We start from the raw sequence: 18,655 nt of genomic DNA, 5'->3' as shown, positions 1-18,655 counted from the left end.
TTCCTAGTGGATCACCAAACAAGGTTTTCCTAGTGGATCACCAAACAAGGTTTTCCTAGTGGATCACCAAACAAGGTTTTCCTAGTGGATCACCAAACAAGGTTTTCCTAGTGGATCACCAAACAAGGTTTTCCTAGTGGATCACCAAGCATTTCTGGAGAAAACACACAAAGACCTGTGTTCCTAATATTTAATTTATTCAGAAGCCCTGTTGGTGGTAGGTGTACCTGATTCAGAAGCCCTGTTGGCGGTAGTTACACTTGATTCAGAAGCCCTGTTGGCGGTAGTTACACTTGATTCAGAAGCCCTGTTGGCGGTAGTTACACTTGATTCAGAAGCCCTGTTGGCGGTAGTTACACTTGATTCAGAAGCCCTGTTGGCGGTAAGTGCACTTGATTCAGAAGCCCTGTTGGCGGTAGGTGTACCTGATTCAGAAGCCCTGTTGGCGATAGTTACACTTGATTCAGAAGCCCTGTTGGCGGTAGTTACACTTGATTCAGAAGCCCTGTTGGCGGTAGTTACACTTGATTCAGAAGCCCTGTTGGCGGTAAGTGCACTTGATTCAGAAGCCCTGTTGGCGGTAGGTGTACCTGATTCAGAAGCCCTGTTGGCGGTAGTTACACTTGATTCAGAAGCCCTGTTGGCGGTAGTTACACTTGATCGAAGCCATGTTGGCGGTAGTTACACTTGATTCAGAAGCCCTGTTGGCGGTAAGTGCACTTGATTCAGAAGCCCTGTTGGCGGTAGGTGTACCTGATTCAGAAGCCCTGTTGGCGGTAGTTACACTTGATTCAGAAGCCCTGTTGGCGGTAGTTACACTTGATTCAGAAGCCCTGTTGGCGGTAGTTACACTTGATTCAGAAGCCCTGTTGGCGGTAAGTGCACTTGATTCAGAAGCCCTGTTGGCGGTAGGTGTACCTGATTCAGAAGCCCTGTTGGCGGTAGTTACACTTGATTCAGAAGCCCTGTTGGCGGTAGTTACACTTGATTCAGAAGCCCTTTGCACCAAAATGTTCCCATTTTGAACCATTTCATTTGTCTGAACAGTCGAACTCTGCCTCTCCAGTGGACCAGGAGTGTTGTGGCTAATTGAAGTGCTCCTACTGCGCTGGCCAATCAAATAGCTCAAATCACAGCGCCTACTGCTTCCACAACCCCACAGCAAAGTTTTTGATACCTTCAACCTTTAAAACCGTGACCAGAGAGAGACTGTCAAAGACCACAGTAAAGTTTGATACCTTTAACCTTTAAAACTGTGACCAGAGAGAGACTGTCAAAGATGACAGTAAAGTTTGATACCTTTAACCTTTAAAACCGTGACCAGAGAGAAACTGTCAAAGACCACAGTAAAGTTTGATACCTTTAACCTTTAAAACCGTGACCAGAGAGAGACTGTCAAAGACCACAGTAAAGTTTGATACCTTTAAAACCGTGACAAGAGAGACTGTCAAAGACCACAGTAAAGTTTGATACCTTTAAAACCGTGACCAGAGAGACTGTCAAAGACCACAGTAAAGTTTGATACCTTTAACCTTTAAAACCGTGACCAGAGAGACTGTCAAAGACCACAGTAAAGTTTGATACCTTTAAAACCGTGACCAGAGAGAGACTGTCAAAGACCACAGTAAAGTTTGATACCTTTTACCTTTAAAACCGTGACCAGAGAGACTGTCAAAGACCACAGTAAAGTTTGATACCTTTAACCTTTAAAACCGTGACCAGAGAGACTGTCAAAGACGACAGTAAAGTTTGATACCTTTAAAACCGTGACCAGAGAGAGACTGTCAAAGACCACAGTAAAGTTTGATACCTTTAACCTTTAAAACCGTGACCAGAGAGACTGTCAAAGACCACAGTAAAGTTTGATACCTTTAAAACCGTGACCAGAGAGACTGTCAAAGACCACAGTAAAGTTTGATACCTTTAAAACTGTGACCAGAGAGAGACTGTCAAAGACCACAGTAAAGTTTGATACCTTTAACCTTTTAAACCGTGACCAGAGAGACTGTGAAAGACCACAGTAAAGTTTGATACCTTTAACCTTTAAAACCGTGACCAGAGAGAGACTGTCAAAGACCACAGTAAAGTTTGATACCTTTAACCTTTAAAACCGTGACCAGAGAGACTGTCAAAGACCACAGTAAAGTTTGATACCTTTAAAACCGTGACCAGAGAGACTGTCAAAGACCACAGTAAAGTTTGATACCTTTAAAACTGTGACCAGAGAGAGACTGTCAAAGACCACAGTAAAGTTTGATACCTTTAACCTTTTAAACCGTGACCAGAGAGACTGTGAAAGACCACAGTAAAGTTTGATACCTTTAACCTTTAAAACCGTGACCAGAGAGAGACTGTCAAAGACCACAGTAAAGTTTGATACCTTTAACCTTTAAAACCGTGACCAGAGAGAGACTGTCAAAGACCACAGTAAAGTTTGATACCTTTAAAACCGTGACCAGAGAGACTGTCAAAGACCACAGTAAAGTTTGATACCTTTAAAACCGTGACCAGAGAGACTGTCAAAGACCACAGTAAAGTTTGATACCTTTAAAACTGTGACCAGAGAGAGACTGTCAAAGACCACACTAAAGTTTGATACCTTTAACCTTTAAAACCGTGCCCAGAGAGACTGTGAAAGACCACAGTAAAGTTTGATACCTTTAACCTTTAAAACCGTGACCAGAGAGACTGTGAAAGACCACAGTAAAGTTTGATACCTTTAACCTTTAAAACCGTGACCAGAGAGAGACTGTCAAAGACCACAGTAAAGTTTGATACCTTTAACCTTTAAAACCGTGACCAGAGAGACTGTCAAAGACCACAGTAAAGTTTGATACCTTTAAAACCGTGACCAGAGAGACTGTCAAAGACCACAGTAAAGTTTGATACCTTTAAAACTGTGACCAGAGAGAGACTGTCAAAGACCACAGTAAAGTTTGATACCTTTAACCTTTTAAACCGTGACCAGAGAGACTGTGAAAGACCACAGTAAAGTTTGATACCTTTAACCTTTACAACCGTGACCAGAGAGAGACTGTCAAAGACCACAGTAAAGTTTGATACCTTTAACCTTTAAAACCGTGACCAGAGAGAGACTGTCAAAGACCACAGTAAAGTTTGATACCTTTAACCTTTAAAACCGTGACCAGAGAGACTGTCAAAGACCACAGTAAAGTTTGATACCTTTAAAACCGTGACCAGAGAGACTGTCAAAGACCACAGTAAAGTTTGATACCTTTAAAACTGTGACCAGAGAGAGACTGTCAAAGACCACACTAAAGTTTGATACCTTTAACCTTTAAAACCGTGCCCAGAGAGACTGTGAAAGACCACAGTAAAGTTTGATACCTTTAACCTTTAAAACCGTGACCAGAGAGACTGTGAAAGACCACAGTAAAGTTTGATACCTTTAACCTTTAAAACCGTGACCAGAGAGACTGTCAAAGACGACAGTAAAGTTTGATACCTTTAACCTTTAAAACCGTGACCAGAGAGAGACTGTCAAAGACCACAGTAAAGTTTGATACCTTTAACCTTTAAAACCGTGACCAGAGAGAGACTGTCAAAGACCACAGTAAAGTTTGATACCTTTAAAACCGTGACAAGAGAGACTGTCAAAGACCACAGTAAAGTTTGATACCTTTAAAACCGTGACCAGAGAGACTGTGAAAGACCACAGTAAAGTTTGATACCTTTAACCTTTAAAACCGTGACCAGAGAGAGACTGTCAAATACCACAGTAAAGTTTGATACCTTTAACCTTTAAAACTGTGACCAGAGAGACTGTCAAAGACCACAGTAAAGTTTGATACCTTTAAAACCGTGACCAGAGAGAGGCTGTCAAAGACCACAGTAAAGTTTGATACCTTTAACCTTTAAAACCGTGACCAGAGAGAGACTATCAAAGACCACAGTAAAGTTTGATACCTTTAACCTTTAAAACCGTGACCAGAGAGAGACTGTCAAAGACCACAGTAAAAGTTTGATACCTTTAACCTTTAAAACCGTGACCAGAGAGAGACTATCAAAGACCACAGTAAAGTTTGATACCTTTAAAACCATGACTAGAGAGACTGTCAAAGACCACAGTAAAGTTTGATACCTTTAAAACCGTGACCAGAGAGACTGTCAAAGACCACAGTAAAGTTTGATACCTTTAACCTTTAAAATCGTGACCAGAGAGACTGTCAAAGACCACAGTAAAGTTTGATACCTTTAAAACCGTGACTAGAGAGACTGTCAAAGACCACAGTAAAGAGCTGTTTTTTTTTTAATGAGTTTATATTCAGTAAAAACACTGTTTTTATTCAACACTGTTTTTATTCAACACTTTTACAAACATAAAACCCACTTCTCCCTACTTCCTCTCGCGCTGCAGCTGCAGTGAATGAGCAGCCAAGTGTACCAAATTACTTTTTGGTATTAGAAGCTTGTTGTCTCTTTTTATTTTATATATCGAGGAATATTTCACTCTGCAAGTGATACAACAACTGATCCATGTTGTTATCCACGCTGGAGTTGTGTAATATAATGTGAGAAGAATAATGTTGTCAGGGCAGACATATAGTCAATATGCTGTGAAAATGTATTAGACCTATTGCACAAACCTCTTTCCTACACAACTGGTTTCATTAGGTTCATGCTGCTTACATCTCTGCTTCATTTCTGACTGAGAACGTGATCTTGGATTCAGATATAGTTGCTGACCACTGGGTTAGACAGGTGAACTTACCTCCAGACATTCATTATATATATACTGTTCAATAATGAATGGCTGTATATCCACAAGTGGATGTAGAAATCATCCATTGCCCCTTTAAGGTTTTTTACTGAGCTTCTGACCAGGGGATGGATGGATGAGGAAGGTTCTCCATTCCTCCTCTTCTCCCTGACCCCATGTCTCTCCATTCCTCCTCTTCTCCCTGACCCCATGTCTCTCCATTCCTCCTCTTCTCCCTGACCCCATGTCCCTCCATTCATCCTCTTCTCCCTGACCCATGTCCCTCCATTCCTCCTCTTCTCTCTGACCCATGTCCCTCCATTCCTCCTCTTTTCCCTGACCCCATGTCCCTCCATTCATCCTCTTCTCTCTGACCCATGTCCCTCCATTCCTCCTCTTCTCCCTGACCCCATGTCCCTCCATTCATCCTCTTCTCTCTGACCCCATGTCCCTCCATTCCTCCTCTTCTCCCTGACCCCATGTCCCTCCATCCTCCTCTTCTCTCTGACCCCATGTCCCTCCATTCATCCTCTTCTCCCTGACCCCATGTCCCTCCATCCTCCTCTTCTCTCTGACCCATGTCCCTCCATCCTCCTCTTCTCCGTGACCCCATGTCCCTCCATCCTCCTCTTCTCTCTGACCCCATGTCCCTCCATTCCTCCTCTTCTCTCTGACCCCATGTCTCTCCATTCATCCTCTTCTCCCTGACCCCATGTCCCTCCATTCCTCCTCTTCTCTCTCTGACCCCATGTCTCTCCATTCATCCTCTTCTCTCTGACCCATGTTCCTCCATTCCTCCATCCTCCTCTCTATCCTTCCCACTGTTTGTCCCTCAGGCCCCAAGCTTTCATTTTAACCACACGGCACTGTGCTATACCTCTAGATTGGAATTTCTGGGTTTAATAACATATGTTCATTTATCATAGACCGCCTCGGGTAACTCTCTCCATATGGATTTCCTACTCGCTGGATCTCTCTCTCTCTCTTTCTCACTCTTTCGCTCCCTCTCTCTCACTCCTGTTCCCTCTCTCTTTCCCTCCCTCTCTCTCTCCCTCTCGCTCCCTCCCTCTCGCTCCCTCCCTCTCGCTCCCGCTCCCTCTCTCCCGCTCCCCCCCTCTCTCTCGCTCCCCCCCCTCTCTCTCTCTCTCTCTCTCTCTCTCTCTCTCTCTCTCTCTCTCTCTCTCACTCCCCTTCTCTCTCTTTCACTCCCTCTCTCTCTGTATTTCTCTCTTTCAATTTAATGGCTTTATTGGCATGGGAAACATATGTTTACATTGCCAAAGCAAGTGAAGTAGATAATAAACAAAAGTGAAATAATCAATAAAATATGTACAGTAAATATTACACTCACAGAAGTTCCAAAAGAATAAAGACATTTAAAAAAAAAAAATCTTAGGGTTTAGGCCGGGTTACTTTAGTACTTTGTGGATAAATGAATGGATGGATGGGTAGATGGGTGGGTAGATGGATGGGTTGATGGATGGGTGGGTAGATGGATGGGTGGGTAGATGGATGGGTGGGTAGATGGATGGGTGGGTAGAGGGGTGGGTAGATGGATGGATGGGTGGGTAGATGGGTGGATGGGTAGATGGATGGGTGGGTGGATGGATGGATGGGTAGATGGATGGGTGGGTAGATGGATGGATGGGTTGATGGATGGGTGGGTAGATGGATGGATGGGTAGATGGGTGGGTAGATGGATGGATGGGTAGATGGATGGATGGATGGGTAGATGGATGGGTGGGTAGATGGATGGGTGGGTAGATGGGTGGGTAGATGGATGGGCAGATGGATGGATGAGTGGGTAGATGGATGGGTGGGTAGATGGATGGGTTGGTAGATGGATGGGTGGGTAGATGGATGGATGGGTAGATGGATGGCTGGGTAGATGGATGGGTGGGTAGATGGGTGGATGGGTTGATGGATGGGTGGGTAGATGGGTGGGTGGGTAGATGGATGGATGGGTAGATGGATGGATGGGTAGATGGATGGATGGGTAGATGGATGGGTGGGTAGATGGATGGATGGGTGGGTAGATGGATGGGTGGTTAGATGGATGGGTGGTTAGATGGATGGGTGGGTAGGTGGATGAGTGGGTGGGTGGATGCGTAGATGGATGGGTGGGTAGATGGATGGGTGGGTAGATGGGTGGGTGGGTAGATGGATGGATGGGTAGATGGATGGATGGGTAGATGGATGGGTGGGTAGATGGATGGATGGGTGGGTAGATGGATGGGTGGGTAGATGGATGAGTGGGTGGGTGGATGCGTAGATGGATGGGTGGGTAGATGGATGGGTGGATGGGTGGGTAGATGGATGGGTGGGTAGATGGATGGATGGATGGATGGGTGGGTAGATGGATGGATGGGTGGGTAGATGGATGGATGGGTGGGTAGATGGATGGATGGGTGGGTAGATGGGTGGGTGGGTAGATGGATGGGTGGGTAGGTGGATGGGTGGGTGGGTGGATGGGTGGGTGGATGGATGGGTGGGTGGATGGATGGGTAGATGGATGGGTGGGTAGATGGGTGGGTGGGTAGATGGATGGGTAGATGGATGGGGGGTGGATGATGGATGGGTGGGTAGGTAGATGGATGGGTGGGTGGGTGGGTGGGTGGGTAGATGGATGGGTGGGTAGATGGATGGGTGGGTAGGTAGATGGATGGATGGGTGGGTGGGTGGGTGGGTAGATGGATGGGTGGGTAGATGGATGGGTGGGTGGATGGGTGGGTAGATGGATGGGTGGGTAGATGGATGGATGGGTGGATAGATGTATGGGTGGGTAGATGGATGGGTGGGTGGGTGGGTGGATGGATGGGTAGATTGATTGGTACTGTATGTTTCCTGCAGACTGCCGGGAGATCCTGCTTCCTCTGATGACAGAACAGCTGAAGTTTCATCTAGAGAAACAGGAGGAACTGGAGGCCTGCTGTCAGCTACTGAGTAACATACTGGAGGTGCTCTACAGGAAGGATGTGGTGAGGAACACACAGACACCCACCACTACCTCTGTTCTATACTGTCCCCTATATTCACACCCCTCTGTTCTATACTGTCCCCTATATTCAGATCCCTCTGTTAAATAGTCTCCCCTATATTCAGACCCCTCTGTTCTATACTGTCCCATATATTCAGACCCCTCTGTTCTATAGTGTCCCCTATATTCAGATCCCTCTGTTAAATAGTCTCCCCTATATTCAGACCCCTCTGTTCTATACTGTCCCATATATTCAGACCCCTCTGTTCTATAGTGTCCCCTATATTCAGATCCCTCTGTTAAATAGTCTCCTATATTCAGACCCCTCTGTTCTATAGTGTCCCCTATATTCAGACCCCTCTGTTCTATAGTGTCCCCTATATTCAGACCCCTCTGTTCTATACTGTCCTCTATATTCAGACATCTCTGTTCTATAGTGTCCCCTATATTCAGACCCCTCTGTTCTATAGTGTCCCCTATATTCAGACCCCTCTGTTCTATACTGTCCCCTATATTCAGACCCCTCTGTTCTATAGTGTCCCCTATATTCAGACCCCTCTGTTCTATAGTTTCCCCTATATTCAGACCCCTCTGTTCTATAGTGTCCCCTATATTCACACCCCTCTGTTCTATAGTGTCCCCTATATTCAGATCCCTCTGTTAAATAGTCTCCCCTATATTCAGACCCCTCTGTTCTATAGTGTCCCCTATATTCAGACCCCTCTGTTCTATAGTGTCCCCTATATTCAGACCCCTCTGTTCTATAGTGCCCGATATTCAGACAGACCCTTTTCCCAGAATCATTATCCACAAGAAACAGGGCCCGTCACCCCCACAGCAGGGCCCGTCACCCCACAGCAGGGCCCGTCACCCCACAGCAGGGCCCGTCACCGCAAAGCAGGGCCCGTCACCGCAAAGCAGGGTCCGTCACCCCAAAGCAGGGCCCGTCACCACAAAGTGTCTCAGACTAGTGGTGATCTAGGACCTCTTCATACAATCTGATCTAGGACCTGTCCATACCATCTGATCTAGGACCTCTCCATACAATCTGATCTAGGATCTGTTCATACCATCTGATCTAGGATCTGTCCATACCATCTGATCTAGGATCTGTCCATACCATCTGATCTAGGATTTGTCCATACCATCTGATCTAGGATCTGTCCATACCATCTGATCTAGGATCTGTCCATACCATCTGATCTAGGACCTCTCCATACAATCTGATCTAGGACCTCTCCATACAATCTGATCTAGGATCTGTCCATACCATCTGATCTAGGATCTGTCCATACAATCTTATTCATTACTATCTGTTCATTACATTTTCATTACACCATTACTATTAAAGTCTTCCAAAGCCAAGTGAACAAACAGATCATCGACCATCTCGAGTCCCACCGTACTTGCAATCCGGTTTCCGAGCTGGTCACGGGTGCACCTCAGCCACGCTCAAGGTACTAAACGGTATCATAACTACCATCGATAATAAACAGTACTGTGCCGCCGTATTCATCGACCTGGCCAAGGCTTTCGACTCTGTCAATCACCACGTTCTTATTGGCAGACTCGACAGCCTTGGTTTCTCAAATGACTGCCTCGCCTGATTCACCAACTACTTTTCAGATAGAGTTCAGTGTGTCAAATCGGAGGGCCTGTTGTCTGGACCTCTGGCAGTCTCTATGGGGGTGCCACAGGGTTAAATTCTTGGGCCAACTCTTTTCTCTGTATACATCAATGATGTCACTCTTGCTGCTGGTGATTCTCTGATCCACCTCTACGCAGACGACACCATTCTGTATACTTCTGTCCCCTCTTTGGACACTGTGTTAACCTGTTATGGCTAGGGGGCAGTATTTTCACGGCCGGATAAAAAACGTACCCGATTTAATCTGATTATTACTCCTGCCCAGAAACTAGAATATGCATATAATTATTAGCTTTGGATAGAAAACACTCCAAAGTTTCTAAAACTGTTTGAATGGTGTCTGTGAGTATAACAGAACTCATTTGGCAGGCCAAAACCTGAGAAGATTCCATGCAGGAAGTGCCCTGTCTGACAATTTCTTGCCCTTCTTGATTATCTCTATCCAATACAGGGGATCTCTGCTGTTACGTGACACTTCCTACGGCTCCCATGGGCTCTCAGAAGGCGGCAAAAAGCTGAATCGTGGCTTTGCAGGCTCTGGCTGAAAAAAAAGTAGCGCGTTTGGGTAGTGGCTGGTCACAGTACTGTGATACTCAGGCTCGTGCACGAGGGGATCCCATGCTTTTATTTTCTCTCTCTTTGTACGTATACACGCTTTCCCGGTTGGAATATTATCGCTTTTTTACGATAAAAATTGCATAAAAATGTATTTTAAACAGCGGTTGACATGCTTCGAAGTACGGTAATGGAATATTTAGATATAACAATGGATTATTTTGAACCAAACCAACATTTGTTATTGAAGTAGCAGTCCTGGGAGTGCATTCTGATGAAGAACACCAAAGGTAATCAAACTTTTCTAATAGTAAATCAGAGTTTGGTCAGGGCTAAACTTGGTGGGTGTCTAAATAGCTAGCCGTGATGGCTGGGCTATCTACTCAGAATATTACAAAATGTGCTTTCACCGAAAAGCTATTTTAAAATCGGACACCTCGATTGCACAAAGGAGTTCTGTATCTATAATTCTTAAAATAATTGTTATGTTTTTTGTGAACGTTTATCGTGAGTAATTTAGTAAATTCACTGGAGGTTTGCGGGGGGGTATGCTAGTTCTGAACGTCACATGCTAATGTAAAAAGCTGTTTTTTTATATAATATGAACTTGATTGAACAAAACATGCATGTATTGTATAACATAATGTCCTAGGTGTGTCATCTGATGAAGATCATCAAAGGTTAGTGCTGCATTTAGCTGGGGTTTTGTTTTTTTGTGACATTATATGCTAGCTTGAAAAATGGGTGTCTGATTATTTCTGGCTGGGTACTCTGCTGACATAATCTAATGTTTTGCTTTCGCTGTAAAGCCTTTTTGAAATCGGACAGTGTGGTTAGATAAAGGAGAGTCTTGTCTTTAAAATGCTGTAAAATAGTCATATGTTTGAAAAATTGAAGTTTTTGTATTTTTGAGGAATTTGTAATTCGCGCCACACCTATCATTGGATATTGGAGCAGGTGTTCCGCTAGCGGAACGTCTAGATGTAAGAGGTTAAAACCTCTTACATCTAGCGGAACCCCTAGCCAACAGCCAATGGGATCGCATGGCGCGAAATACAAAAACTACTAAAATACCACAATTCAATTTTCTCAAACATATGACTATTTTACACCATTTGAAAGATAAACCTCTCCTGAATCCAACCACGTTGTCCGATTTCAAAAAGGCTTTACAGCGAAAGCAAAACATTAGATTATGTTTCGGATACCACCACAGAAAAAAACAACAACACAGCCATTTTCCTAGCAAGGGTAGCCGTCCAAAAGCACAAAACCAGCTAAAATGATGCACTAACCTTTGACGATCTTCATCAGATGACACTCCTAGGACATTATGTTAGACAATACATGCATTTTTTTGTTCCATCAAGTTCATATTTATATAAAAAAAAAAACATTTTACATTGGCGCGTGACGTTCAGAAAATGTATTCCCACCAAAAACCTCCGGTGAATTTACAAAAATACTCATCATAAACGTTGACAAAATACATAACAATTATTTTAAGAATTATAGATACAGTACTCTTTTATGCACCCGCTGTGTCAGATTTCAAAATGACTTTACGTAGAAAGCACATTGTTCAATATTCTGAGTACTGATCCCCAAGCTATTCAGTTAGCCGTCCAGCCATGGCATCCACAAAACGCTGAAATATGTTAAAATTATTATCATACCTTTGCTGATCTTCGGCTGAATGCACTCGGAAGGTCTCCCACTTCCACAAGAAATGTTCATTTGTTCGATAAAGTCCATCATTTATGTCAAAATAAATCCGTTTTGATGGCGCGTCCAGATCACCATTCCAAGATGCATCTCTCCACCGTCGATGAAAAGTTATAAAGTTCCCTCAGCGTTTGTAGAAACATGTCAAACCATGTTCACAATCAATCTTTTGGGTGTTATTATCGTAGAATTTCGATAATATTCCAACCGGACAATAGCAGATTCATTACAAAAGAAAAAGAAAAATGGCTAATCCTTCGTGAGCGCGTGCGAGGTAAGGCAATGACCCCAGGTCGACCACATACTGTTCCGGGTATTATTCAATCAAATTGTATTCTAGAAGCCTCAAACAAGGTTCTAATGACTGTTGACATCTAGTGGAATATGTGCAATATGACATCACAGACACTGTAGTTTAGACAGAACATCATTTGAAATGACTACAGCCATCTGAGGTCAAACTTCCTGGTTGGATTTTTCTCAGGTTTTTGCCTGCCATATGAGTTCTGTTATACTCACAGACATCATTCAAACATTTTTAGAAACTTCAGAGTGTTTTCTATCCAAATCTACTAATGATATGCACATCCTACCTTCTGAGTCTGAGTAGGAGGCAGTTTAATTTGGGTACGTTTTTCATCCGGCCGTGAAAATACTGCCCCCTGTAGTGAAGAGGTTAACAAACCTCCAAACGAGCTTCAATGCCATACAACTCTCCTTCCGTGGCCTCCAACTGCTCTTAAACGCAAGTAAAACTAAATGCATGCTCTTCAATCGATCGCTGTCCGCACCTGCACGCCCGTCCAGCATCACTACTCTGGACGGTTCTGACTTAGAATATGTGGACAACTACAAATACCTAGGTGTCTGGCTAGACTGTAAACTCTCCTTCCAGACTCACATTAAGCATCTCCAATCCAAAGTTAAATCTAGAATTGGCTTCCTATTTCGCAACAAAGCCTCCTTCTCTCATGCTGCCAAACATACCCTCGTAAAGCTGACTATCCTACCGATCCTCGACTTCGGTGATGTCATTTACTAAATAGCCTCCAACACTCTACTCAGCAAATTGGATGCAGTCTATCACAGTGCCATCCGTTTTGTCACCAAAGCCCCATATACTACCCACCACTGCGACCTGTATGCTATCGTTGGCTGGTCCTCGCCTCGTATTCGTCGCCAAACCCACTGGCTCCAGGTCATCTATATGTCTTTGCTAGGTAAAGCCCCACCTTATCTCAGCTCGCTGGTCACCATAGCAACACCCGCCCGTAGCACGCGCTCCAGCAGGTATAGCTCACTGGTCATCCCCAAAGCCAATTACTCCTTTAGCCGCCTTTCCTTCCAGTTCTCTGCTGCCAATGATAGAACGAACTGCAAAAATCACTGAAGCTGGAGACTTATATCTCCCTCACTAGCTTTAAGCACCAGCTGTCAGAGCAGCTCATAGATCACTGCAGCTGTACACAGCCCATTGTAAATAGCACACCCAACTACCTCATCCCCATATTGTTATTTGTTTTTTCTGCTCTTTTACACACCAGTATCTCTACTTGCACATCCTCATCTGCACATCTATCACTCCAGTGTTAATGCCTAATTGTAATTACTTTGCCACTATTGGCCTATTTATTGCCTTACCTCCTTACTTCATGTGCACACACTGTATACAGATTTTCTATTGCGTTATTGACTGTACGTTTGTTTATCCCATGTGTAACTGTGTCATTGTTTTTGTCGCACTGCTTTGCTTTGTCTTGGCCAGGTCGCAGTTGTAAATGAGAACTTGTTCTCAACTGGCCTACCTGGCTAAATAAAGGTGAAATAAAATAAATGAAGCCTAACTGATTCTAGATCAGTACTCCTTCTCTGAGATGTGTTGTGGTCCGAGCCCAGGTCCTTCTAACTTTATTACTTTGATTCTCTGTTAGTCCACTCTACTAAATATAACATTTATAATCTCTTAGTCCACTCTATTAAATATAACATTGATCTCCTGTTAGTCCACTCTATTAAATATAACACTGGTCAATTCTCAGTCCACTCTATTAAATATAACATTGATCACCTGTTAGTCCACTCTATTAAATATAATATTGATAATCTCTAAGTGGACTCTATGAAATATAATATTGATAATCTCTTAGTCCACTCTATTAAATATAATATTGATCTCCTGTTAGTCCACTCTATTAAATATAATATTGATAATCTCTTAGTCCACTCTATTAAATATAACATTGATAATCTCTTAGTCCACTCTATTAAATATAATATTGATATCCTGTTAGTCCACTCTATTAAATATAATATTGATATCCTGTTAGTCCACTCCATTAAATATAATATTGATATCCTGTTAGTCCACTCTATTAAATATAATATTGATAATATCTTAGTCCACTCTATTAAATATAACATTGATATCCTGTTAGTCCACTCTATTAAATATAATATTGATAATCTCTTAGTCCACACTATTAAATATAACATTGATATCCTGTTAGTCCACTCTATTAAATATAATATTGATATCCTGTTAGTCCACTGTATTAAATATAATATTGATATCCTGTTAGTCCACTGTATTAAATATAATATTGATATCCTGTTAGTCCACTCTATTAAATATAATATTGATATCCTGTTAGTCCACTCTATTAAATATAATATTGATATCCTGTTAGTCCACTCTATTAAATATAATATTGATATCCTGTTAGTCCACTCTATTAAATATAATATTGATATCCTGTTAGTCCACTGTATTAAATATAATATTGATATCCTGTTAGTCCACTCTATTAAATATAATATTGATATCCTGTTAGTCCACTCTATTAAATATAATATTGATATCCTGTTAGTCCACTCTATTAAATATAATATTGATATCCTGTTAGTCCACTCTATTAAATATAATATTGATATCCTGTTAGTCCACTCTATTAAATATAATATTGATATCCTGTTAGTCCACTCTATTAAATATAATATTGATATCCTGTTAGTCCACTCTCCTCCATCCACTCCAGTAAAAACAACATGCTAGTGAAAAGCAGCTGTGGGACTACTAGATGGATCTCTGGTGTGTATTAATGTCCTGCACTACAGAGTTTCTGATATAATTGCTGTAATCCCATTCCATATCAGAAACAAATTATTATTTCATGGACCTTTCCTTCAATAATTTAGTTGGTTTCATTGGCAGAGTTCCCATAATTCAATACAGAGAGAACCATCACTCAATATCATAGTACACTGCTAAAAGAAATAAAGGGAACACTTAAACAACACAATGTAACTCCAAGTCAATCACACTTCTGTGAAATCAAACTGTCCACTTAGGAAGCAACACTGATTGACAATAAATTTCACATGCTGTTGTGCAAATGGAATAGACAACAGGTGTAAATTATAGGCAATTAGCAAGACACCCCCAATAAAGGAGTGGTTCTGCAGGTGGGGACCACAGACCACTTCTCAGTTCCTATGCTTCCTGGCTGATGTTTTGGTCACTTTTGAATGCTGGCGGTGCTTTCACTCTAGTGGTAGCATGAGACGGAGTCTACAACCCACACAAGTGGCTCAGGTAGTGCAGCTCATCCAGGATGGCACATCAATGCGAGCTGTGGTAAGAAGGTTTGCTGTGTCTGTCAGCGTAGTGTCCAGAGCATGGAGGCGCTACCAGGAGACAGGCCAGTACATCAGGAGACGTGGAGGAGGCCGTAGGAGGGCAACAACCCAGCAGCAGGACCGCTACCTCCGCCTTTGTGCAAGGAGGAGCAGGAGGAGCACTGCCAGAGCCCTGCAAAATGACCTCCAGCAGGCCACAAATGTGCATGTATCTGCTCAAACGGTCAGAAACAGACTCCATGAGGGTGGTAAGAGGGCCCGACGTCCACAGGTGGAGGTTGTGCTTACAGCCCAACACCGTGCAGGACGTTTGGCATTTGCCAGAGAACACCAAGATTGGCAAATTCGCCACTGGCGCCCTGTGCTCTTCACAGATGAAAGCAGGTTCACACTGAGCACATGTGACAGCGTCTGGAGACGCCATGGAGAACGTTCTGCTGCCTGCAACATCCTCCAGCATGACCGGTTTGGGGGTGGGTCAGTCATGGTGTAGGGTGGCATTTCTTTGGGGGGCCGCACAGCCCTCCATGTGCTCGCCAGAGGTAGCCTGACTGCCATTAGGTACCGAGATGAGATCCTCAGACCCCTTGTGAGACCATATGCTGGTGCGGTTGGCCCTGGGTTCCTCCTAATGCAAGACAATGCTAGACCTCATGTGGCTGGAGTGTGTCAGCAGTTCCTGCAAGAGGAAGGCATTGATGCTATGGACTGGCCCGCCCGTTCCCCAGACCTGAATCCAATTGAGCACATCTGGGACATCATGTCTCGCTCCATCCACCAACGCCACGTTGCACCACAGACTGTCCTGGAGTTGGCGGATGCTTTAGTCCAGGTCTGGGAGGAGATCCCTCAGGAGATCATCCGCCACCTCATCAGGAGCATGCCTAGGCGTTGTAGGGAGGTCATACAGGCACGTGGAGGTCACACACACTACTGAGCCTCATTTTGACTTGTTTTAAGGACATTACATCAAAGTTGGATCAGCCTGTAGTGTGGTTTTCCACTTTAAATTTGAGTGTGACTCCAAATCAAGACCTCCATGGGTTGATAAATTGGATTTCCATTGATTATTTTTGTGTGATTTTGTTGTCAGCACATTCAACTATGTAAAGAAAAAAGTATTTAGTAAGATTATTTCTTTCATTCAGATCTAGGATGTGTTGTTTAAGTGTTCCCTTTATTTTTTTTAGCAGTATATTTTTTCCCCATCCATTCCCTGCACTTATTGTTACACTCCATGTGATATGAATTCAGCGCAGAACTCCATTAGTTATTGTGTTAGGAAAGCAATAGAGCGGTTCTGAAATCAAAAGGCACCGTGACGTCAGAGATGGTATAGAAACATGAGAGAGAGAGCCCTGTTGGGATTGCATAATGTCATGCGTCATACCTGACACATTGAGAGGAGAGATCAGATACTACCTTTTAAGATTGGAGATGGTGTGAGGTGTGTGTGTGTGTGTGTTGTGTGAAAATAGCACTGAATTATTGAAGGTTTTGGGGCGGTGGAAGCGGTAGCTAGCGTGCCACTGTCTTAGATGGATTTGTCCACAGACAGCCCAGATCCCCACTCCCCCTGCTCGCTGTGCCCTTCATCCTCCTGGCTAGCCATGATTGGCTGAGATAATGAAGGGGTTGGAAATGCCAAGAGATTAGATCTGATTGGTCTGTAATGTCACAGTGGCTTCTTCGTAAACTTCAGGTGCTGCTATGGTCAGATGACTTGGTAATAGAGCTTTTTGGCCACGCATACTAGTGGTGGATTCGCCGTCGGGAAAAAAATGACATTTATGCAGAAAAGTACCTCATACCTACTGTAAAATATGGTGGTGGGTCATTGATGTTATGGTAACATATTGTGGTGGATCACTGATGTTATGGTAACATATGGTGGTGGATCACTGATGTTATGGTAACATATGGTGGTGGGTCATTGATGTTATGGTAACATATGGTAGTGGGTCATTGATGTTATGGTAACATATGGTAGTGGATCATTGATGTTATGGTAACATATGGTGGTGGATCACTGATGTTATGGAAACACATGGTAGTGGGTCATTGTTATGGTAACATATGGTAGTGGGTCACTGATGTTATGGTAACATATGGTGGTGAATCACTGATGTTATGGTAACATATGGTAGTGGGTCATTGATGTTATGGTAACATATGGTGGTGAATCACTGATGTTATTGTAACATATGGTAGTGTGTCATTGATGTTATGGGGCTATTTAGCTTCCACTGGTCCTGGGGGTCTTGTTATTTAGCTTCCACTGGTCCTGGGGGTCTTGTTATTTAGCTTCCACTGGTCCTGGGGGTCTTGTTATTTAGCTTCCACTGGTCCTGGGGGTCTTGTTATTTAGCTTCCACTGGTCCTGGGGGTCTTGTTAAGGTCAACAGCATCATGAACTTTACCCAGTAACAGGACATTTTAGCCTAAAACAAGGTTGCCTGAAAATGGGCCCCAAGTAGATCTTCCATGAAGACAACCTCCCCAAGCACACGTCAAAACCCTCCTCCTATCTTCTTTATTGTATTACTTGTTCAACAAAATCTCTTTCTCTGAGCAGTTCTACTAGTATAAAATAATATAATTGTAAAAAATAACATACAATATAGCTCAGTCTTTGTGTTAAGGATGTTTGCAAAGCAACAAAGATGACTAGCATAATCATTTATAAAGCATCTCAGGGGTTTGTGGTATATTTAAGCAATAAGGCACGAGGAGGTGTGGTATATGGCCAATATACCACAGCTAAGGACTGTTCTGAGACACAACGCAACGCTGTATACGGTCTGATATACCACGGCGACCGTATACCACGAGTATGACAAAACATTTCTTTTTTTTCCTGCTCTAATTACATTGGTAACCAGTTTATAATAGCAATACGGCTCCTCGGGGGTTTGTGATAAAACAAGCATTTTTGCATCATACCCGTTATATATTGTCTGATATTCGCACAGTTGAACTACTGTTTCAGCCAATTAGCATCCAGGACCCAAACTAGCCAGTTTTATAAATCTCAACATACACTGTTGAAAACATTCTGTGTCTATCGATTTCCTCAGTGAAATATCAACCTAATCTCTTGTCCTCCTCCTCCTCCTCCATCTTGTGTGTCCAGGGTCCTACTCAGTGGCATGTCCAGATCATCATGGAGAAGCTCCTGAGGACAGTCAACAGAACAGTCATCTCCATGGGCAGAGACTCTCCTCTCATTGTAAGTGACTCTTCTTCAAACCTCCCAACCAGCCTTATGAACCTCTAAAACTCTGTTCCTACTTCTTCCCTTCTCTCCTGTGTCTGGGAATCTGACAACCAGGATTTCTGAGAAAAAAAACTGGAAACTTTTGACAAAGTTTCTAGAATTTTTCAACCTTAATTG

At 43.2% G+C, this 18,655-nt stretch overlaps 1 protein-coding gene across 7 annotated transcripts in view; it reads left to right on the top strand.

Annotated features, from left to right (window-relative positions):
- Positions 1 to 18,655, top strand: part of LOC106591860 (dedicator of cytokinesis protein 1) — a 723,705-nt gene that overhangs the window by 159,526 nt on the left and 545,524 nt on the right. For all 7 annotated transcript variants that reach the window (XM_045687698.1, XM_045687691.1, XM_045687686.1 and 4 more), the window contains exons 26-27: positions 7,571 to 7,698; positions 18,395 to 18,490. In XM_045687698.1, the coding sequence (XP_045543654.1) occupies positions 7,571 to 7,698; positions 18,395 to 18,490 (224 nt within the window). The remainder of the gene's footprint in view (positions 1 to 7,570; positions 7,699 to 18,394; positions 18,491 to 18,655) is intronic.

This window comes from Salmo salar, chromosome ssa01 (genome assembly GCF_905237065.1).
Source record: "Salmo salar chromosome ssa01, Ssal_v3.1, whole genome shotgun sequence".
NCBI lineage: Eukaryota > Metazoa > Chordata > Actinopteri > Salmoniformes > Salmonidae > Salmo > Salmo salar.
The sequence above is the reverse complement of the archived record's forward strand: the minus strand, read 5'-3'. Positions and strand labels throughout refer to the sequence as shown.